This window comes from Erinaceus europaeus, chromosome 21 (genome assembly GCF_950295315.1).
Source record: "Erinaceus europaeus chromosome 21, mEriEur2.1, whole genome shotgun sequence".
In the NCBI taxonomy this organism is placed as follows: Eukaryota; Metazoa; Chordata; class Mammalia; order Eulipotyphla; family Erinaceidae; genus Erinaceus; species Erinaceus europaeus.
In genome coordinates, this window is record NC_080182.1 from 35754673 (window position 1) to 35777990 (window position 23318).

The 23318-nt window shown below is 44.1% G+C and overlaps 1 protein-coding gene across 1 annotated transcript in view; it reads right to left on the minus strand.

Moving 5' to 3' along the window:
* The window catches only part of LOC103119793 (collagen alpha-4(VI) chain-like), a 130939-nt gene that overhangs the window by 42810 nt on the left and 64811 nt on the right, over nt 1-23318 (minus strand). Inside the window, exons 18-27 of the mRNA XM_016191144.2 lie at nt 22013-22066; nt 18800-18862; nt 18366-18431; nt 10907-10960; nt 10759-10794; nt 8895-8957; nt 6534-6596; nt 4831-4893; nt 4258-4320; nt 2862-2912 (exon numbers count right to left, since the gene is read on the minus strand). Of these exons, the coding sequence (XP_016046630.2) occupies nt 2862-2912; nt 4258-4320; nt 4831-4893; nt 6534-6596; nt 8895-8957; nt 10759-10794; nt 10907-10960; nt 18366-18431; nt 18800-18862; nt 22013-22066 (576 nt within the window). The remainder of the gene's footprint in view (nt 1-2861; nt 2913-4257; nt 4321-4830; nt 4894-6533; nt 6597-8894; nt 8958-10758; nt 10795-10906; nt 10961-18365; nt 18432-18799; nt 18863-22012; nt 22067-23318) is intronic.

A 23318-nucleotide genomic window follows, 5' to 3' on the forward strand; every position in this document is an offset into this window, starting at 1 on the left:
ATGCTGCCTCGATCTAGCTGTGCAACCACTGGCCAGTTATTTCTCATCTCAGTTTCTTTTTTTAATTGTTTTTATTATCTCTGTTTATTTATTTATTTATTTATTGGATACAGACAGCCAGAATGAGGGAAACAGAGACACCTGCAGGTGTGGACCAGGGACTCAAACCCAGGTCCTTGTGCATTGCAGCATGTGCACTCAACCAGGTGTGCTACCACCTGGGCCCTCACATCTCGGTTTCCACATCTGTAAATCAAGAAGGCTGAATTAGCGATCACTGAGGTCCTCGCTGGTCTACTTCTCACAGACAAGTCACTAAGGGTTTATTATGTTTGGGGCATTTTCCTCATTGATAAGCGGCAGTGGTGCCATCTTGTGGCCACAAGGGAACAGGAGCAATGCAGAGAAGCCACCGCTAGGGTCCTGGCCTTAAGTGGCTGAGCATCACTAAGCCCAGTGGTTTCTTGTTTTATGAGACATTAAACATAACCTGCAGATTTAAGCACCAATAAAAGCTGTGTCTATTGACATTTAATTTGCTCAACAAGTTCCGTGTGACATTCATGCTTCAAAACCCGCCAGTGGCCCATTCGATACAAATGCCAGCTACTCATGTAAGTGGTAAAGATGCCAATTCAGTAGTGCTGCCCTACACACAACGTACTCGTTGCACTCGGTGCACACCTACTCTGTGTCAGGCTCTTTTCTAACAATTAAGAGGTGACTAAGATGTAATCCTACTGTCAAGACTGGGAGGGAGACATGTCTGCAGGGATAAATCTTAATTCCACCTAGCTGGAAAGGGGCTCCTGTGGAAATGTGAGCTGTGTTCTATCAACAGGGCAACAAATTTTAAATGAGGAGCTCACATCCTGTGGTCATGAGTAGGAACATTCCAAGCTGCCCCAATCTCAGGACCCATCTTCCTCAGGTGTAGCATAGAGTATGTTGTCCAGCCTCCCTTCGGAGGATGGAACATTCTGTACCATTGTTGATCCAAGTTGAGGGCAAGGTCCTGTGGGGACCCACAAAGGGGTCTATTGTGTTGTTCCTGATAGAGATGACTGGTAACAATGGAGAGAGGGATTTATTCGAGGTCTAGGTACATCATGTCTGTCTGGGAATCTCAGGACTCCCCGATTAGGGCCCCAGCTGATGGGGTGGCCTGATAGTGACTAAAGAGTCATCATTAAAGTATGCCAGTCTCTTGCCCTTATTTGGCTTTTGCAGTCCTTGCTTTGATGAGGTTAGCTTTGGAGTGAGTGAGAGACCTGTAATAGGAGGTAGGTGAGGGGGGTATCTAAGTCTAAGTAGACACTATTTCTTTATGAACTTGATACTGACTCACTAAAGACTATTGTGTATTTTTGCTTTAAGGTATATATTTTGTCCTAATTTACGGAAGCATGAGAACATATGTTCTATCTAACAGAATCTGGCCTATATCTAGGTTTTGGGTCTTTGTTAGGAAGTGAACCTCCTGGAATGGAATTAGAAAATACCATGAAAGGAAAGGTCTCACCCAAGTGATAAGGGTGAAGGGTGAGATGGGACTTGTTGCATTGATTAGGGTGGAATCGGCAGATGTAATATCATTTGGTATGATTTGAGAGAAGCACGCAGGGAGGTAAGCCCCACCCCAGAGGTTCCAGGATTGGGAGAAACATAGGCTCTATAGAGGAAGCGGGACATTCTCAGATCTACAGGGATGCAGAGGTCACACAGGCTCCTAAGCTGATTATGGGCCCCAGATCACATCAAATCGATAGGGTTTACAGTCAACAATATTTATACACCTTTCCCATATTAGGGAGCTCTCTTCCCTGATCCAGCTTTCTGGTCCTTTTCCCAGCCATGACATCATCTCCCCAGACAATAACTTGGATCTACCTGCATATCGGATTTCAGGCTCAGGCAAAAAAAAAAAAAAAAAAAAAACACCACCACCAAAATACTAGTATAGCTACAGGCCCTTTGAACTATAACTAAAATACTACTAGCTAGTGTTGGGAGGACCACGCAACACTTCATCTGCACTATTCCAGCCTTTAGGTCCATGACTGTTCAACAATTTGTTTGGCTTTTTATGTTAACTCTCTTGTCAGCCACCAGGTTCCGGATGCTAGCAGGATGCAACCAGACTTCCCTGGACAGACAAACCCACCAATGTGCCTTGGAGCTCCGCTTCCCCAGAGCCCTTCCCCACTAGGGAAAGAGAGAGACAGGCTGGGAGTATGGATAGACCTGCCAACACCCATGTTCAGTGGTGAAGCAATTACAGAAGCCAGACCTTCCACCTTCTGCATCCCACAATGATCTTGGGTCCATACTCCCAGAGGGGTAAAGAATAGGAAAGCTATCAGGGGAGAGGATGAGATACGGAGTTCTGGTAGTGGGAATTGTGCTAAATTGTACCCCTCTTATCCTATGGTTTTGTCAATATTTCCTTTTTATAAATAATTTTTTTTAATTTAAATGAGGAAGTTCAGTATGGCTCCCACAAAGGAGTTGGTATTTGATCTCATCTTACAAAATGTGCAGTTTGTCCAAGAGAGAGAGATGAGGACAGGCATCCCAAGTAGAAGCCAGAGTATCTCTGAGGCCGAGAGTCAGGAGAGGACTTGGTGTGCTCTTGGCAGGATTACTTAACACAGGTGAAAGGTAAGGTAGAGTCTGACTCTCAAACAAGAGTGACACATCAGCTGTTGTCATTGAAGGAAGGATCTCTGGTAGCTGCAACATGTCCAAAGCACATGCAGAGACCATTTCTGGCATACCACTTGGGTAACAACTCTTAACTGCAGACAAACAGAACCAAGAATGTAACCTTTGTCCAGCACACCCTGCAAGGTGACACTCACCTTTGTCCCCTTTCTTCCTGGACGTCCAAATCCGTCTGGACCAAAACGACCCTGCAAAGATGACACAAGGTCAATAATGGAGCTACCTACATCAAAGTGTATCTGATGATCTGAGGAAACTCTTGGGTGGATAAGCAGTGTGGGGAGGTGGGGAAGGTAGAGGGGTTGATGGAGGCAGGAGGGCGTGTAGGTTTACCCTACTTTCATAAGATAATCACTACACGACTTCCCAGGAGCAGGGGACTGGGCTTAAAATACCTTTTATGTGCTACAAATACTATTTTGGGGTTATTTAAAACATGTGCAACCTCTTGAAGTCACACTTTCAAGAAAGGCTTCACTCCTCAGTTTTGTGTGTTACAGGCAGAGACCACAGCAGGATCAAGTGCTGCATTTGTCTACAATACAAGGTTTTATTATATCTAGGTTTGGTTTCATCATCTGAATTCAATGTAGATATAAAACGCCATTTGCACCAAATGCCATCTGACAGGTAATGCTGTCCTGACAGTTATCTTTTCCATTCATATTCCATGTCTGAACTTTGGCTTCTCAGACCTGTTTTTGTTTTCTCTCCTGGCTAGTGAATGCAGCTAAAGTGCTGGGTTGAAACCACTCCTGTCGTTTCTACTGCTGATAAAAGAAAACTTAGATGACTTGAAGAAAAGATGATATTTGACCATCAAGTCTGTTCTTAAAAGGTGGCTAACTGAAGACAGTCCTAACTAATTTGCTCTCATGTTCAGAACAATGGCAAAGTAAAAATGCATCGTTGTTTTCAAATTCTAGCTGTTGAGCTAAACCTTTTATGATGCTTGTTATCCAAAAAATATTTCCACGCTGCACAAAGTGAAGCCCATAGCCTTAGAATCTTGAATTTCTGATTGGCTGGCTGTTTTGTCTAACTCCCTGGGGGGAAATGTTTCATTCAACACCTCTGTATTCCTAAAACACTCAAACATTCATGAAATACCTGTCATACATAAGAGGTTCACCGGCATTTCCCTCTTCAACATGCAAGAAGGCAAAATAACCCCCCCCAAAATAACTGGATTCTCTATTTACATAAACAGTTTGAGAGCACGTAACTATTTCTACTCCTAACGTATTCATAACCCTGAGTGTAATTCATTGTAACACTGTAATTTTAAACTCAGCAAAACCAAGACAATCAGGAGTCCTGATTGACGGGCAACAGTGAGGAAGGGAGGTGGAAGGCAAAGGGAGTTGGGTGTAAGGTGACAGAGGGAAATCAGAGTTGGAGTGGTGATCATGATGCAGTGCTTAGCAATGAGGAGTTACAGTGCTACACACATGAAACTTATATAATGCTATAAATCAATGCTAACTCACTACAAATTTAATTGAGGTGTCCACAACGAAGAATTAGACTTACAGGCTGCCCTCTTGCTCCTTGTTGACCTTGTGGGCCTTTTGCTCCTACATCACCAACTTCTCCCTTTTATAATTAAATATAGAGATTAACTTTGTCTCAAGAGTTCATGAAATTTTATATAATTTTCATTAGAAATTTTACAGTCACTCTCCTAAAGTCACATTGGTCTCATCATATAATCTAAAATTCTTCTAAACTTTGTTAAGCACGGATGACTAACAAATCCAGTAAAGATTCTGGTACTGAAAACTAGTAAACATCAGGTCTCTATCACCAATGATAGCAGGTTATATATTAGTACTGTGTTCTAAGTAGATGGAATATGTGAGTCTGCATTTGTGAGGAGTCCGTATGTTTACCTACCTATTAACGTCTTTGTCTATTCTTACACGTGGCCATCTACCTTTCCTCTTCCTAGGTCTTCCTGCATGTCTTTCCTTCTATGAATCCAGCTATCAGGTAATGAACAGCCAGTATCACTGCCAACGTTCAGGCTGGAAATGATCACGTAAGGCAATCTCCCTGAAGAAAACCAGCTCACAAAGAAAGAACAGTGTGCTCTCTGACATTTACCTTCATTCCTTTTGGTCCATCTTTTCCTTTTGAGCCACTTGGCCCTGGTGGTCCGGAATTTCCCTGCAACAAAATTATGACCCAAATCAATTCCAGGCTCATTCGTGAAGTCGACGCTGCGACAAACTCGTTAGTACTGAAACTGCCTATAACTTGAATGTACTCATGAGTCAGCTTAATATTTTGTATGATTTATTTTATTCTCCAGAATATAAAGTGCATGTTGTACATAACTGACCTCTGAGCTGAGGGACTGAGATGGTCTGTGCAAGAGATCAAATCTACTGTATGCAGGTAAATAGGAGAATTATCTAGCAGATAGAAGCGGGAACACCGTTTGCCTAAGAAATTGGGAAGGCCTTACCAGCTCCACATAGAAAAAATTACCAAATAGGAATGGGAGGAATACCGTCAGTCGTGAGTTTAGTCTTTTCCTCAATGAGAGAAAACGAGCACAGAACAGGGCTCATGCCACCCTGGCGCTTCTGTTTTTAATCTCCAGTTGGTGACTCTTACCACGAACTTAAATCATGTTGTTCATGGCTTTAAGGGGCCTCATATCCTTCCTTCCTTAGAAAGTCATCTGGCTGGTGGCTGGGCCATGGCGCATCAGGTTAAGTGCGCAGATTGCCATATGCTTGACCCCTCCTCCCCCCCCCCCACTTAATGAGCAGTGAGGCAGGTCTGCAGCAGGGTGTCTCTCTCCCCTCTCTATTTCCCTCTCCCTTCGCTCTCTCTCTCTCTTTTTTTTTTTCACCTCCAGGGTTATTGCTGGGACTCAGTGCCTGCACTACGAATCCACTGCTCCTGGAAGCTACTTTTTTCCCCTTTTGTTGCCCTTGTTGTTTATCATAGTTGTTATTACTGTCATTGTTGTTGGATAGGACAAAAAGAAATCAGGAGAGGAGGGGAAGACAGAGAGGAGGAGAGAAAGACAGACACCTGCAGACCTGCTTCATGAATCCCCTGCCAGTGGAGCCGGGGGCTCGAACCGGGATCCTTAACAGCGTCCTTGCGCTTTGCACCATGTGCACTTAACCCACCATGCTACCACCCAGCCCCCTCCCTCTCCCCCTCTCAATTTCTATCTGTCCTAATAAAAATAGAAGGGGAAAAAAAAGGGGGGGTGGCCACAGGGAGTGGTGGATTCGTAATGCAGGCAATGAGCCCCAGCAATAACCCTGATGACAGATAAGTAAGTGAATACACAAATGACAGTCACCTTACCTGATCTTCTATCTTACTGGATCTGGCCCTCCTGTGAGCCACAGGGATACTGGGCAGGAAGTACAGCAGTACAGAGGGCAGTTAGGCTACTTACTTCTGATCTTAGGTAATTTCATCCTTTTGATCCTTATTTCCTCATACACAAAACTGGGATACTACTTCCATACATTAAATTAAAGTAACCATCTATAGTCCTCTCAGAAAACCGATTTTTCTTGCACAGTAGGTGAGTATAAGTTTGTGTCACAGCACTTTGAGGCTCACACCCCATCAGCCACTATATTCTCATGATGTAGCCCAAGTAGAAAGGGTACATGCCTGCTGATGGTCAGTGCACTGAGCCAGCACTGTTTAGACATGCCCAGACACCAGGACCAACTGGGAAGCTAGCTGCCCTTTGTCCAGAGACACTCGGGGTATGACATAGCCTTCTGTGATGAGCAGCTGTGTTGGAAATGTTACTTTTTCAAACCTACCTGAGGCCCCAGCGCGCCTTTTTGCCCAAACAGTCCTGGTGGTCCTTGTCTTCCTCTTTGTCCCTAGTCCAAAGATAAAATTAAAATTCAACCAATTTTTACTGAGCTATGCATTTCCAGTGTCGCCGCAAAATCATCTTAGACACTGACAGCAGCACAGACTAAGCGCTCTGAACACGACTTCCTTGGTCACCGCACGTCAGCCCAGCAGTGCCTGTGCTCTCAACCCCCACTGCCCCAAGGCCACTCCACCCATGGGGAGAGCCCAGGACACATGAGTCCTCACTATCTGCATTTTAAAGCATCTCTCCTGGGGAGTCTGATGAACCGGGATGTTTGAAACTACGGCTTTATATTTTAATTCACCCAATGAGTTTTAAATCCTAGAAAGACAATGAGAGGAGCTGCCAGGATATAAATCTTGTGAAAAAGTTAAAAGATAAAAATAAACCTTTTCTTTACACGTGCAAGAGTTAAGGAAAAGAGATGGCATGGCATTTCTTCAAGAGCTGAAGCTACACTGAAGTGGCCTCATCTCACAGAGCACATTGCCGGCAACTTGCTCATTTTCTTCCCAGTCTGTTTTCAACATTGTAGTTTTCCTCCAGCTTCTGGGAGAAATGCTTTCTTGTCAAGGCTTCTCTGCTTCTGGGGGAGGTCTTGTAGTCACTTATTTAAACACACTGCCACGTTCCCAGCCCAGTGAGAAGGCGAGAATTACAGAGAGACGCTCTTGATTATCTTCCTCCTGCTTCACAATGCAACATGCTCCCCATGCTGTCCATAGTGTCACTTCATGAAGCCAGGGGACTCGGGTCACAACAGTGGTTGGGAGGTATTGGGGGGAGGGGTTTCAATTAAACCAATAAGGTTTGTCAAAAGTAAAGGCAGAAATAAATTGGTCACTTATCGCCCCCTATGTTCAAATACCATGTTCTACTACACAAAATATGCCATCTCTAATTATGCTACGATTATCCATTTCTTTTTCTGGTAACTTTTTCAAGTGAAAAACAGCAGAAGTCTTCTGAAATTGCTTTCTTAAGCTCTACGATTTTTTTTTCAATTTGCAGAGACTCAATATGTTAGTAAAGTTTGGGCTAAGCTGGTTCCCCCCCCCCCAGATAGACAGGGACAGAGTCACACACACACACACACACACACACACAGAGAGAGACAGAGATACCACAGCACTGGATCTTCTTCCAGTGTGAAACTGGGTAGGGTAAAGAATAAAATAGGAGCACTATCTGGGTGAACTGTCTTATGGCCTGTTTTTCTTGAGTTTTGTTTTGTTTTGTTTTGTTTTGTTTTGTTTTAATTTGAAGACATGTAGAATCAATATAGCTTTTTTAAAAATATTTATTTATTTAGTCATTTCCTTTTGTTGCCCTTGTAGTTATTATTGTTATTGTTGTCGTTGTCGTTGTTGCATAGGACAGAGAGAAATGGAGAGAGGAGGGGAAGACAGGGAGGGGGAGAGAAAGATAGACACCTGCAGACCTGCTTCACCGCCTGTGAAGCAACCCCCCTGCAGGTGGGTAGCTGGGGGCTCGAACCCGGATCCTCACGCCAATCCTTGTGCTTTGCGCCACATGCGCTTAACCCACCGCGCTACCGCCCGACTCCCATCAATATAGCTTTTAATTATCTTTATTTATTGGATAGAAACAGCCAGAAATCGAGAGGGAAGGAGGAGATAGATAGAGAGACACCTGCAGCCCTGCTTCACCACTCGCAAAGCTTTCCCCCTGCAGGTGGGGGCCAGGGACTCGAACCCGGGTCCTTTCACACTGTAACACGTCATTCAACCAGGTGCGCCACCACCCGGCCCTCAATACAGCTTTTAAAAGAAAAATGTAAAGTGTTCTGGAGGTGTTTACAGAATGACAGTTTAGTGCTATGCTTATAAGGTTCCAAGAGAAGTGGCTGCAGTTTGACAATGTCAACTGCCACTAAATAACTTACAGCGTCCACTGGACTGAGCTCAAAGGCAGGGGCCTGCATCCCAGGCCTATCAGCAAAGTGCCCCGTGTATCATAGATACTCAGGAAGTACTTTGATGATGTTCCCTGCCAAACTGAATACAACATTAATGAGATAAGTAGTAGTAGGATAATCTGAATAGACTATTTAAGAGGCAGTAATTAAATACATACACTTTCCATCTACATTAGCTGGACGTGAGGTTCTCCTTTATCACTTACTTAGTTGTATGGCCCTGGCCAATTTACCTAATGTTTCATTCCCTTCATGTCTTCCATGTAAAATAGTGATTCACAGACCCCTCCCCAAAACGGGAGGATGAAATGAGTTTGTACAAGTTCCTTTGGGCACTAAAAACAAGTTCACTGATACAACCTGTGAGCCTGGAAGCCCAAGTTCTCCTCGGAAGCCCCGATGACCAGATTCTCCACGCACACCCTGTCAAAATGAACAAAACTGAGTGAGTTCACCAAGTATTCTCTCGTGTTCCTTTTGAAAACAGTCTTCCCTGAAAGAGAAAGACTAAAAAAAGATTTCTGACTCAGTTTTCCTCACATATGGAGTTAGAGAGAAACAGGTGTTTGGGGGGAAGGACACCCACTTGTGTAGGGAAAATGCAAAGTCAGACTCTTATTGTCTTTTTCCAGTTTTTGCACTTCTTTCTTCCAATGTGCCATCTACTGAGAAAAGCAAAAAGTCTTTGCTTAAATAAACCAAACCCCACAGGTTCTTGCAATGCTGAATTAGTTCCCAAGCAAAGAGTGAGATGTTAATGTAATTCATTAAATAACTAAACTATTTCTACAGAGAAGATAACATTTCCCAAAAGTGAAGATAATAGCCACTTTGTGAGTTCTTCTGTCTTCTTTCCTACATAACTCACATGCTGAGAAGGCTACTCAGAATTCATCAATATGTGGATCAATTGCCTCTGCTGCTCAAGTTTTCAAAGTGCTCAAATAAATAGGAGACGTTTGGAGCATTCATTACTGCTCGGTCATTGTGTTCTTCAAGAGTCTGTCCCTCAACTTAAAAATAGGAACCGAGTTTGAAAAGGCACATAGCTAGAAACTTTGAAACAGGTTATGAAGGGCTGTCAGTTTGCAGGTCAAACTGAAAGGATCTGTGTACCCACTAAGAGTGGTTTTCTCTAACTGGAAAAATCATTCTTGTAAAGGTGAAGCCCTTCTCTGAGGCACTAGTTTCTTTTCAGTTGAGTTGAACAACAGTGACTAGAAAAGGAGTGAAGGACCATGTCATTTTCCCATAGAAAGTCCCCATAGAGAAAGACAGAAACAAGCTGGGGGTCTGGATCGACCTGTCAACACCCATGCTCAGTGGAGAAGTGGCTACCGAAGCCAGAACCCCCACCTTCTGCTCCCCATAAACAACCTTGATCCAGACTCCCACTGGGAGACAAGTGATAGGAAGATAAGAGGACTCTGCACTCCAGCTCCCAGAGAGAGAAGGAAAAGGAGAGGGACATATGGAGGGAGCTACGATGTTATGTGTGGCTTAGAGGAGAAAAGAGGATTGAATCAGAAAAAGAAGGGGCAACTATGTATAAATGTGGACAGATAGTTGTAGAGAAAAGGGTTGGCCCATGTCTAAAACTTTAGGGGAACTGTGGTGGGTTGCAGTGGGGAGAGTGAAGATTCAGAACTCTGGTGGTGGGAACGGTGTGGACTCAAACAAACCCCTGTTGACATGTAATATAAAAATATAAAATAGATAGGGGGTCGGGCGGTAGCACAGCAGGTTAGCAGGTTAAGGTGACACAAAGTGCAAGGACCGGCATAAGGATCCCAGTTTAAGCTCCCGGCTCCCCACCTGCAGGGGAGTCGCTTCGCAGGTGGTAAAACAGGTCTGCAGGTGTCTATCTGTCCCTCCCCCTCTCTGTCATCCCCTCCTCTCTCCATTTCTCTCTGTCCTATCCAACAGCAACAGCAGCAATGACAACAATAATAATAATGACAACAAGGGCAACAAAATGGGAAAAATGGCCTCCAGGAGCAGTGGATTCATAGTGCAGGCACTGAGCCCCAGCAACAACCTGGGAGGGATCATCATCATCATCATCATCATAATAGTAATAATAAATATAAAAAAGTTTAAAAAGAAAGAAAGTTCCCTATAGAAACCTCCAAATGATCCTCTGGCAACTCTGGACGCCCTGCCAGCAGTCCCTGACCAGCCATGTATGTGGAACAATAAGCAAGTTCTTTCCAGAAACACTGACCTTCAGCCCTGGTAGACCACGTCTTCCTCCTGATCCCTACAAAAGGAACCATAGATCTTAGAGACGGAAACAAATCAATTTACACCCCAGCCCACCTACCCAGTGTGTAACAGTACGGGTAATCTATCCCATGAGTAATTATGCCTACCGGTGGGCCAACATTTCCAGTCTCCCCCCAAGGTCCATCAAAACTAGTTCGTCCCTGGAAAGTAAGAGGTAAAAGCAAGATTATCAGAGGTCTGTGCATTTCCGGATTTACTCTGTACACCTTTGCTGTCCAGTATAGAAGCTAACAGTCACATATAGTTTATTAAATTAAAATTTTAGTTCCTCTGTGTGACTAGCTACCTTCCAAGTGTTCACAAACTCTATGTGGCTCACAGTAACCACACTGAACAGCACATACATAAGACTATTTCCCCAGTCTCAGGAAGTTCTAGCAGCGAACACTCCTTGATATGGAAAAATGGCGTTGAGCCCTCGTGCTCTGACACACTGGGGAAGGAAGGGATAGGACTCAGTGCTGGAGTGCAGGACTTGCATGTTGGAGCCTCTTGGTTCAAGTCTCAGTGACATATGTACCAAAGTAATGTGTTGGCTTTTTCTTCCTCTCTCTGTATCTATCTTATATGAAATAAATACTTAAAATAATAAAATGTCAATGCTATGGGCATCATTTCATAAAAACAGTTCCTTTTTCCACTCCTGAGGGTTTGCCACACTGGGACAGCAGTCAGACAGACCCTCTAGTATTGCTTAGTATTAGAACGCTTGACGTCTCGTCACCCAATCTGGTCCCCTATGCCTACACTGAACTTCTCTGTTCCAGTCTCTTGGAAACAGAGCTGGCAGTCAGCTGAGGTAAAGAACAAACACCTCATCACAGACCCCTGCGAGCGTCAACCCGGCTTTGACCTAGCACGTTATGACTGGGCCCTCCTCAATCGCTATGGAACAGGCCATGGCCGGTGCGCCGCTATGTTCCATCGCTGGGGAGCCAGAGACGACCTGAACTGCCCCTGCGGCTACAGACAGACTATGTCCCACATAGTCAACGACTGCCGCCTCTCCAGATTCAAAGGAGGTCTCGAAACTTTACATCAGGCTCCACCTGACGCTGTTGACTGGCTACGGAAGAAGGGCAAACGCTAGAAGAAGAAGAACACTGGGACCTTCTTTTCTGCCTGGATCAGATTGGGTCCAGACTGGCAGAGAGGAACAAAGGGTGGAAGACTGTGGCTTCCCACAGGTTATCATGATACACAGATCAGGGAGGAGGAAGAAGTTCTACATAGTCACAATGAAGAAACTTTAGTATTCTCACTTCCTTAGGGTTAAATGTGTGAAAATGAGTGGCATCCAGGGAAAGAATGAATCCAATTTTCAGGAGATAAGAAAACTAAGACAGATGCCAAGTTGAGTGCTTTAGAGGACTACTGAGGAAAGTCATATACTAATTCAGTTAAGATACATTTTCCATAACTGGGAAAGAATGGGCACTACAGAAACAAATACTGTTTTTATACAGAGTTATTCTTACAGCTCTTATTTATAACAGATTAAACCCTCAAATAATGTGTATATTTCACAATATGAGAGGAGTGAGTGTTAATTAAATTTAGAGGAAACAGTGAAATAGCAACAGCTGACGTTTATCAAAAGTTCATAAAGCCGATCTTGGATGGACCTTGAAAAAATCATGTTGAGTGAAATAAGTCAGAAACAGAAGGATGAATATGGGATGATCTCACTCTCAGGCCGAAGTTGAAAAACAAGATTAGAAAAGAAAACACAAGTCGAACCTGAAATGGAATTGGAGTATTACACCAAAGTAAAAGACTCTGGGGTGGGTGGGTGGGTGGGGAGAATACAGGTCCATGAAAAATGATGAATGAAATAGTGGGGGTTGTATTGCTAAATGGGAATCTGGGGAATGTTATGCATGTAAAAAAAAAAAAAAAGAAGTAGAAACGCAAAGCAGAAATTGACTGAGTTTGGAGTATGGCACCAAAGTAAGAAAGCAGAAGTATACTAGAGTTTGCAGTGAGTACCTCCCTAATACTTCCTCTCCACTTTTCCAAGCTTTGGGTCCATGATTGCTCAACAATTTGTTTGGCTTTGTATGTTAACTCTCTTTTCAGTCACCAGGTTCCAGGTGTCATCAGGATGCCGACCAGACTTCCCTGGATTGAAGACACCACCAATGTGTCCTGGAGCTCAGCTTCCCCAGAGACCCATCCTACTAGGGAAAGAGAGAGGCAGACTGGGAGTATGGACCGACCAGTCAACGCCCATGTTCAGCGAGGAAGCAATTACAGAAGCCAGACCTTCTACCTTCTGCAACCCACAATGACCCTGGGTCCATGCTCCCAGAGGGATAGAGAATGGGAAAGCTATCGGGGGAGGGGGTGGGATATGGAGATTGGGCGGTGGAAATTGTGTGGAGTTGTACCCCTCCTACCCTATGGTTTTGTTAATTAATCCTTTCTTTAATAAAAAAAAAAAAAAAGAAAAAAGAAAAAAGAAAAAGAAAAAAAAAAAAGTTCATAAAGTAGGAAAATAAATGTGCTATAATGTCTTTTCAAGGATACCAAATTCTATGAAATAATAATTTATTGCAAATATGCTGAAAGACAAAGTGATTATTTCACATTTTTAATACTGTACCACAGAACCTTTTAATGTTTATTTTCATATGAGAGAGAGAGAGAGAGAGAGAGAGAGATCTCAAAGCACTGATTAGCTCTGGCATATAGCAGAGCTGGGGAATGAGTCTGGGAGCTTTACCGTCCATACACACTGGCATGTATGTCCTGTGAGTTAGCCTGAGTGATCTTCCTGATCACACCAGAGTTTTGTGTTTTGTTTTGTTTTATTGTCACCAGGGTTACAGCTGGGGCTCAGTGCCCATACAGTGGCCATATTTTTACTTTTTCTTCCTTTTGGATAGAAATACAGAGAAATTGATCAATTAAGAGGGGATGGGGATCAAGAGGAAAGAGAAAGTGAGACACCTTCAGGACTGTGCCCCTGCTTGTGCAGCGAGCGCCCAGCCCACGTGCAGGTGGGGACGGGAGACTTGAACCGGAGTCACTAGAGCAGCTTCCAAGTTGACCCATGGGGTGGGTTCTCTTCTGCTTCCCCAGGGAGAGTAACTTTACCATCAGCAAGTTAGAAAAGTTCGATAAATTTATGAATTTCTTGGTTAATGGAGTGACTGATTATCTTTTTCTCAGTTTGACTTTTTTTTTTTTTTGTATTCCCAAGTATCTGCAGTAAGTGTAGCTTTGATAGTGGCAAGTTTTACAAAGAAGCAGGTATAATAAAGTTCATTTTTAAAATACTGTTTTCTCATTTTAATAATACATTTTGCAGTCAACATAGTAACGAATTAAGACAGGTCTAAACTGATCGTGGTGACCCTGCTTCCTTGTCAGAAATGTGCTTTCTTAAAATAGGACAAGCAACCCAGTGCTGGCCAGAGAAGAATCAAGACAACAGTGCTCAGAGAGCCCTGATGAAGGGAAGCCCCTTTCCACAGGGAGTGTTCCTTCCATAAGGTGGAAATGTGCAGCCCCGAGAGTCAGACGGTAGCACAGCGGGTTAAGCACACATGGCGCAAAGCGCAAGGACCAGCATAAGGATTCCGGTTCAAGCCCCTGGCTCCCCACCAGCAGCGGAGTCGCTTCACAGGTGGAGAAGCAGGTCTGCAGGTGTCTGTCTTTCTCTCGCCCTCTCTGTCTTCCCCTCCTCTCTCCATTTCTCTCTGTCCTATCCAACAATAATGACATCAATAATAACCACGACAATAAAACAACAAGGATAACAAAAAAATGGAATAAATAAAATTAATACGAAAAAAAGAAGAAAAAAGAAAATGTGCAGCCCCTTTGGAAGGCTGCATGGAGAGTTCTTAAACAAAAAAAGGAATTACCCTTATGACCCAGCAATACAACTCACAAGCATTTAGCCAAAGGTCATGCAGACACTAATTAGAAAGGACATGTGCATCCCACCCCTATGTTCACAGCTGCATTATTCACAATAACCAAGAGTGGAAGCAGCCTAAATGTCCATCCAGACGACTGGATACAGAAGTCATGAAACAGGATGTGAGGGCGGCCTGGCTGCAACCTCTGTCACCCCACTGATCGCCAGGGTTGATTCGGCTGACCTGGCTAGCTAGGCAGGTGTCCCCTTCCTCCCTCACCGCTCCATGTGCATCTCTCCTGAAGCTGCACACTCAGTCAAAGAGGACAGCCTTCCCCGAATAGAGACGGACCGGTCTTCGGTCGAGGGTATATGAGTAGCTGCGCTCCCCTGCTAGGACCTCCAAGCAAGCTCTCAAGAAGTCATGAAACAGAGAATGCATGGCATAATACTCGACAATGAAAATGATAGTACTGTATCCTTTGGAACAAAATGGGTGAAACTGGAGATAATTATGCTTGGTGAAATAAGAGATGAAAGGCAGCTACTGGATAGTCTCACTTCTGTGTGGAATCTACAGAAGTGATAAACATCAACTTGCAGGGCCCGGGCAGTGGTGCACCAGGTTAAGTGCACACAGTGCAAGCTCAAAGACCCGCTTAAGGATCCCAGTTCCAGCCCCCGGCTCCCTGCCTGCAGGGGAGTCGCTTCACAAGTGGTAGAGCAGGTCTGCAGGTGTCTGTCTTTCTCTCCCCCTCTCCTCTCTGGATTTCTCTCTGTCTTGTCCAACAATAAACAACAGCAGCAACAGCAACAATGAAAAAAAAAGATGGCCACCAGGAGCAGTGGATTCATAGTGCAGGCAGTGAGCTCCAGCGATAACCCTGGAGGCAAAAAGAAAAAGGAGAGAAGAGAAAAGACAGCCTGTCCCTAAGACTTTGTGAGAACTGTGGTGGTTACTGTTAGGAGGGCAGGGCACTATACCCTGTAAAGAATCCTGTAAACTATTATTCAGCACAAATAAAATATGGCTCGGAAAGAAAAAAAAAAAAAGGTGAAGATGAAATGCTCAGGCCATCAACCCTAATGGCCAGACTGAGCATGGCGCCATGGAGAGAAGGGGCTGAGGTCTTCATGGCCCCACGTGCCCATCAGCTAAGCACTGCTCCTCAGGCTTTCTGTGACTCGGATATGAAAAAGAAAAGATACAAGTGTCCAAACAACAGTCCTAATTGATACAAACCATGCCGTTGTACTGACGTTTACTCTTGCCAAAAGTATGACAGCGTAACTGATTTCCTCTCCTTCCCCAGCACTAGGTATTTAATAGATTCTCATTTTGGTAGGAAAGGCTGCTTTCATCAGGCCTCCCAATATCTGCCTTGCAACAAAGAATCTGGCTTTTTTTTTTAACCAAGGAAAGACTGCCCCCTAGAGGCCTATCTTCTAATAGCATGTTGGCTAGAATTTTAGTGACCGCCAACAATGGCAGACTTAGCTACAGAACTAAGAGGAGAGGAGGAAAAGCTTTTGTTTCCAAACTCTGTTCTGGGGATACTTAAAACTCTTTTTTTGAGTCCATCATGAGAGCAGATACCATGGGAAACAGAAATACCACTGTCTCGGGAGATGACAGTATTTTTTTTTTTATTTGCAGGCACGATTCAGGGATCTAATGTTCAAGGTTCCAGCAGCAGTCGGTTACGGAGACCTCTGAAAGCTGTGAGCACTAGACTCTCCCTTGAGGCTCATGACAGACATAACACGGCAAAGTCTGTCCAGAGGCCTGAGTTCCTGCCTGGTGAAACCACGAGTCCCAGGGATCACTCCGTATATAGAGATCATGAGCTTTCTTCCCACGTCTCTGACTCATGAAGACTTTGCAATGCTATTTCTAATGTCCTCACACCACAGATGAGAAAAGTGGGACCCAGATGGGCAAAGCTCCCCTCTATTCTCTTAGCTCGAGCCCAGGAACTGAGTGGCTACTGACGGGGCTTTCTAGTCTCAGCTCATCAGAGAGAACCCTCTCAACACTATTTGCCTGCAGCAACTGTGATCCATGATAGAATGAGACGTTTTGGCAACGACTGATGAGAGTTTTCGCACACTGCTACATTAATAGTGACCGTGTAACAGACTAGATTTTATTCAGGACCTGGGCACTTGGGTTATTTTTTTTAATTTTATTTATTTTTTCCCTTTTGTTGCCCTTGTTGTTTTATTGTTGTAGTTATTATTGTTCTTGTCGTTGTTGGATAGGACAGAGAGAAATGGAGAGAGGAGGGGAAGACAGAGAGGAGGAGAGAAAGATAGACACCTGCAGACCTGCTTCACCGCCTGTGAAGCGACTCCCCTGCAGGTGGGGAGCCGGGGTTCGAACCGGGATCCTTATGCCGGTCTTTGTGCTTTGCGCCACCTGCGCTTAGCCCGCTGCACTACAGCCCAACTCCCGCACTTGGGTTATTTTAATGATTTTTTTTTTTTAGAGTTGTGCATTTTAATATCTGGGACACAAAAATCTAAAAGTGGCTGCCAATAAATTGTCATCTGTCAAGGTAACAAGTCTTTTTTTCCTTCTGTGATGCCTTCGGTCACGATGCCTCTGCTCTACAACCAGACAAGGACTCCATCTTAAAACTGGGTGCTAGTGGGGGCCGGGCAGTGGCACACCAGTGCAAGTATCCTGGTTCGAGTCCCCCAGCTCCCCACCTGCAGGGTGCCTCACAAGCAGTGGGGCAGGTCTGCAGATGTCTATCTTTTTCTCCCCCTCTATCTTCCCCTCCCCTCTCAATTTCTCCCTGCCCTATCTAACAGCAACAGCAACGACAACAAAAATGGGAGGGGGGGGCTGGCTATACCTGAGTCATGTCAATCACCACAGAGAGTCAGCAGTGCAATCACCCTGAGCTCCTTTAAAATCAAGACATCGGGGGTCGGGCGGTGGCGCAGTGGGTTAAGCGCACATGGCGCAAAGCGCAGGGACCGGCGTAAGGATCCCGGTTCGAGCCCCAGGCTCCCCACCTGCAGGGGAGTCGCTTCACGGGCGGTGAAGCAGGTCTGCAGGTGTCTATCTTTCTCTCCCCCTCTCTCTCTGTCTTCCCCTCCTCTTTCCATTTCTCTCTGTCCTATCCAACAACAAAGCAACGTCAACGATGGCAATAATAACCGCAACAAGGCTGCAATAACTAGGGCAACAAAAAGGGGGAAAAATGGCCTCCAGGAGTGGTGGATTCATGGTGCAGGCACCGAGCCCAGCAATAACCCTGGAGGAAAAATAATAATAATAATAATAATAAAATAATAAAAATAAAATCAAGACATCAATATGAAACGGAGTAAGTTAACAACTGGGATGATCTTAGACTGCTCTGAGTTCAACAATTCAGTCTGAAGATGAAGAAATGAAAGCCAAAGGAAGGACAGTAACTTATATTCAAATGGTGTGGCAGAGATTATCTGTGCAGAAAAAGTAGTCCTGTGAGGCAAGGATGGGAGCACTTCTGTAAGTGGTGAGGGGCAGTGCTCCCGTCTCTGTGACAGTGGAGTCACAGACTTGCTCTCTGGTTTTTTTCTGCCCTCCAGCCAGAACTCTCGAGTCTTCTGCTTCAGCTGAGGTCTGCTCTCACAATACCAGTATCCCCAAGCCAAGAGCCAAGAGAGAGAGGTCAGCTTACCTGATGTCCCTTCCTTCCTTTTTCCCCCTTCGGGCCATGGATATAGCTATCAATGCCAGGATCCCCCTGAGAAAAACAAAAGCCTGTTTAGCTCAAACAGACAGGAAAGAAGGGAAAATAAATTCCCGGAAGAGTGACTTTTATCAAGAGAGAGAGTAAAAAGAAGAAAGGAGAAAGAAGGAACAAAAACCCAAAATGAAATTCCCTTTTCACTGTCTGGGCTGGTTCAATACCCCAAAACATTCAACATAACTGAAATTCCAGACTTCTAAGAATCCAAGCTCTCCGAGTTCCCATTCCCATCTTTTATTTGTTATACTAGTGAGAGAAGACGTCTCACTAGTGAATAATTCTGCTTTCTGCCCTTGTGCCACAAGCCAACAGTTCACCCATCCTGGAGCTGGAGCGGCAGGAATGCCGCAGCCGCCACTTACAGGCTCGCCCCTTGGCCCGGGCTCTCCTTGCCCTCCAGAGCGCCCTGGGAGTCCTGACGGGCCCTTGAATCACAAAGAAAAAAGAGGTCACTGTTTTGACATGATGTGCTAGTTGGAGGGGAAAGAACATTATAGGGAGGAGGAGAATCACATTTCAAAGAGCAGTTTTCCACTAGGGGAAGATAGAAACAGGCTGGGGTGTGGATCGACCTGCCAATATCCATGCTCAGTGGAGAAGCAATTACAGAAGCCAGACTTCCCACCTCTACACACAATGAATAATTCGGGTCCATACTCCCAGGAGGATAAAGGACAGGGAAGCTTCGAATAGAAGAGATGGGACACAAAACTCTGGTGGTGGGATTTATATGAAATTCTACCCCTCTTTCCTATAATCTGGATCATTATTTAATCACTAATAAATAAATGTAAAAATAGCAGTTTAGTACTTAAGCTTTTCATTCCCTCCCGAAGAGGTGAGGTGGAGGCACAGAAAGGAATCTGTTTTTATTGGAGATGGTTGGGCTGCTTGGCTTTGGGGGTGTGTGATCTTAACCCGTATAGCTCCTAGGAAATTACCCTAGTTGCGTGTGAAGGGCTCAGAGAATTTAGGACCAGGCTTTTCTATCATCAAACCTCTTGAACTTTCTACTCTGCCCCGACACTCACACTCTAAAATACAAATAAGAAAAACAAGGGGTCCTCCGTCAGACAAGGGCAGCAGTGGTAGAGTAAAAGCTCAGGACAAAACAGAAAAACTCTCGGAGCTCCTAACTTCTGCAAATGGAATCTTCTCTTAAAACCTGCCATCAAGGCTGGGAGTATGGATCAACCTGTCAATGCCCATGTTCAGCGGGGAAGCAATTACAGAAGCCAGACCTTCCACCTTCTGCATCTCACAATGGCCTTGGGTCCATACTCCCAGAGGGATCAAGAATAGGAAAGCTATCAGGGGAGGGGATGGGATACAGAGTTCTGGTGAATTGTGTGGAGTTCTACCCCTCCTATCCTATGGTTTTGTCACTGTTTTCTTTTTTTTTAATATTTTTATTTTATTTATTTTATTTTATTTATTTATTCCCTTTTGTTGCCCTTGTTGTTTTTTTATTGTTGTAGTTATTACTGTTGTTGTCGTTGTTGGATAGGACAGAGAGAAATGGAGAGAAGAGGGGAAGACAGAGAGGAGGAGAGAAAGATAGACACCTGCAGACCTGCTTCACCGCCTGTGAAGCGACTCCCCTGCAGGTGGGGAGCTGGGGTTCGAACCAGGATCCTTATGCCGGTCCTTGTGCTTTGCGCCACCTGCGCTTAACCCGCTGTGCTACAGCCCGACTCCCCTGTTTTCTTTTTATAAATAAAAATTTTTAAAAAGGAGAGAAAAAGAAAAAGAAACCTGCCATCAATAAACCATCATGATGGGGTAGTTCCTACAGAGCCACAGTGTAGAAGCCACCCTAGGATCGATCTATCTTCAGGTAATGTAATGTGTCTGCTTTGGCAGTGGTGGGGGTTCTAGGGATGGGGGTTAGAAAGAAGATGGGGGTTTGGAGTGGGTGGGAGTTCGAAGTAGGAACGCTATTCACCAGGGTCTGAGATCTAGCTCTCAGGCACACAGGAAATGGGATGGTCTCTGGGTTCCAAACCATTTCTACATTCCAGAAGAAGTCAGCTCATAATGTTGCTTGTCTCCTTCTCTTTTCTGACCTAGATAATAGTCAGTGGGAGTTATTTACAAATTCCATTTCTGCTGCTTAATTTACTACATAAGCAAATGTCTCTGGATTCTCAATGTTCTCATTTGTGAAATAGAGAAATCTATTTTACAAGGTTGTTGCAGGGAGTAAGTGGAATAAAAATTACAATGCAGACCAGAGAGGCTAGCAGATGGTTCCTGCTACGATTTACGGAACTTCTTGTCCCTTTTATCTCTCTGACCCAGACAGAGTGTCTGACCCACTCTGACCCTGCCAGAGTGATCTCACAGACCTGCAGCTTTGAACATGAGTCCTGCTTGCCTAGAAACCTTCAACAATACCTGATGACTCAAGGGGAGAAAAGGCTCTAAACGTGTCATTGAATTGCTTCTAGCTGACCCTTTCAGATTACCTCCCCATACTTTATGCTTATTTCAACCTCCATTCTCATTGAATTGAAATCCTTCTTTCTCCCAGCCCATCTATCTTGAAGTCTTTATTTGTTTTTAATTTCTCCTCCTTTCTTCTTGTTTTATGAAAGCCAATGACAACATTGCAATGAGATGGCTCCTTCCGGCTGGATTCCATAATCAATTAGTAATGTCTGCCACAAGCAGAAAAAGGGAGAACTCAGGGAGAGTACAGATCCTGGAACAGGATGGCACAGGACCTAGTGGGGGCTGTATTGTTATGTGGAAAACTGAGAAATGTTATGCATGTACAAACTGTAGTATTTACTGACGACTGTAAAACATTAATCCCCCAATAAAGAAATTTTTAAAAAGATAAACAAAAAAAAACAAATAAAATATTAAAGAGTGAAAAGAAAAAGTAAAAGAAAAAAGGAGTACTATGGTGGCTTAGCCAAGTATCTGTCTTCTCTTACAGAGAAATGTAATTACCAAGAGGAGGCACTGTGTTATCACTATCAGGCAGATGTGTAAATAAAGTCCAACGGAAGGATATAGAGAGGTGTGAAATCAACACTGACTGGCACCATCAGTGAGGACATTGGAAGGAAGAGAGGAACTGAGCACGAAAAAAGGGGTGATACTCAAACGAGCCCCAAGGTAGAAGCAGGGGACTGCATTATGGGATGGAGCACCTAGTATGAGTTAAGACAGAGAGCTGGGTCTTCATGTGGACTCCCTAAGGGACAGTGAGTAGCACAGATTTGACTGGGAATAACATCTGTGACTGAGAATTCAAAATATGGTTGAAAGCCTTGGGTAGAAGACTAAAGCCTTAGTGAGAGGGAGCCAGGGAAAGCTTCTGAACTGGCGCCCGGTGATCACTGCTCTAAAACACAAAGGGCAAATGGCCTGGTTTCCATTACTCAGTTCACTCTCAGTAGAGTCAGGCCTTACGGTTCCAAATGATCACCTGATAACTTTTTAGATTTGTAACTCCTTCTCCAGTGCTTAAAGCACTAGATGGTTCTTTCCCAGAGCTTAAAAATAAACTGCCAACATCAATCTGCACAGAAGAAATATTACAGAAGAGTATCTTCATCCTTTACCCTATTTCCCTGATCTCCTTTTACACCAGATGACCCTGGGACTCCAGGATTACCCTAGAAAAAGAAAAATACACGTAAACATATAGAAGAATCTTTGTTGTATTAGTCTCACTGGAGACTTTTGTCATGTAGTCTCACATTCTATCCAAGACTAGAAATTTTCCTTGTTATGTTGTTTCTATGTGACAAATGAGGTAGCCAAGCAATTCTCCCTCTAAAAAACAAATTAAATTTTCAGATAACAAATTAAAATGTTTTACATGAATTAATGATTTGATAAAGCAAAAAAAAGAAATACTTAGAGCACAGAATAAATAAAAAGCAGGAATCCCAGGGAAGTCATGGTCCTTGGCTGACCTAAGAAGTTCTGGTGTGTGAGAAAGAAAAAAACCACAAGTTGAGGACATACTTTAAAACGGTTCCATCACTTTAAAATTATTGCCATTAGCTGGGGACACAAAATAGCTCAGCAGAAGACTTTCATGCCTGACACTCTGTGTTCCCAGGTCTGGTCCCCTGAACCGCCATAAGCCAGAGCTGAGCAGTATGCTGGTCTTTATATATCCCTTTCTCTCATGAAAATAAATAAATGAAGTAAAATTTTAAAAAATTATGGGCCTTTGGTTTTGTCAACTAGCTTAGAAGTAGTGATACCATGTATGCAGAGGCAAACAACCTCAACACAGGCCTTAATAATTTCTCACAGACACAGTAAACTAACTCAAGTGAAAACAACATTAAATGGGGCTGGGCAGTAGTAGCACAGCAGGTTCAGCGCACATGGCAAGAAGAGCAACAACTGATGTAAGGATCCTGGTTTGAGCCCCTGGCCCCCCACCTGCAGGGGGGTCGCTTCACAAGCAGTGAAGCAGGTCTGCAGGTGTTTATCTTTCTCTCCTCCTCTCTGGCTTCCCCTCCTCTCTTGATTTCTCTCTGTCCTATCCAACAATGACAACAACAACAACAAATGGAGAAAGTGGCCTCCAGGAGCAGTGGATTCATAGTGTAGGTACCGAGCCCCAGAGATAAGCCTGGAGGCCAAAATAAAATAAAATAAAATAAAATTATATATATATATATAGAGAGAGAGAGAGAGAGAGAGAGAGTGAGAGAGAGAGAGAGGAATAAACATTAAACTAAATCACACCACACATGAGGGAGATATTAAAGAGAAACCAACACAAAAGACAACACAATCAGACTTGCAACAACTGTATATATTAGACCATACAATAAATATATAACATATTGAAGTAAGAAAATGAGTTGACAAAGACACTGGCAACCATTTTTAAAAAGGTGAAAC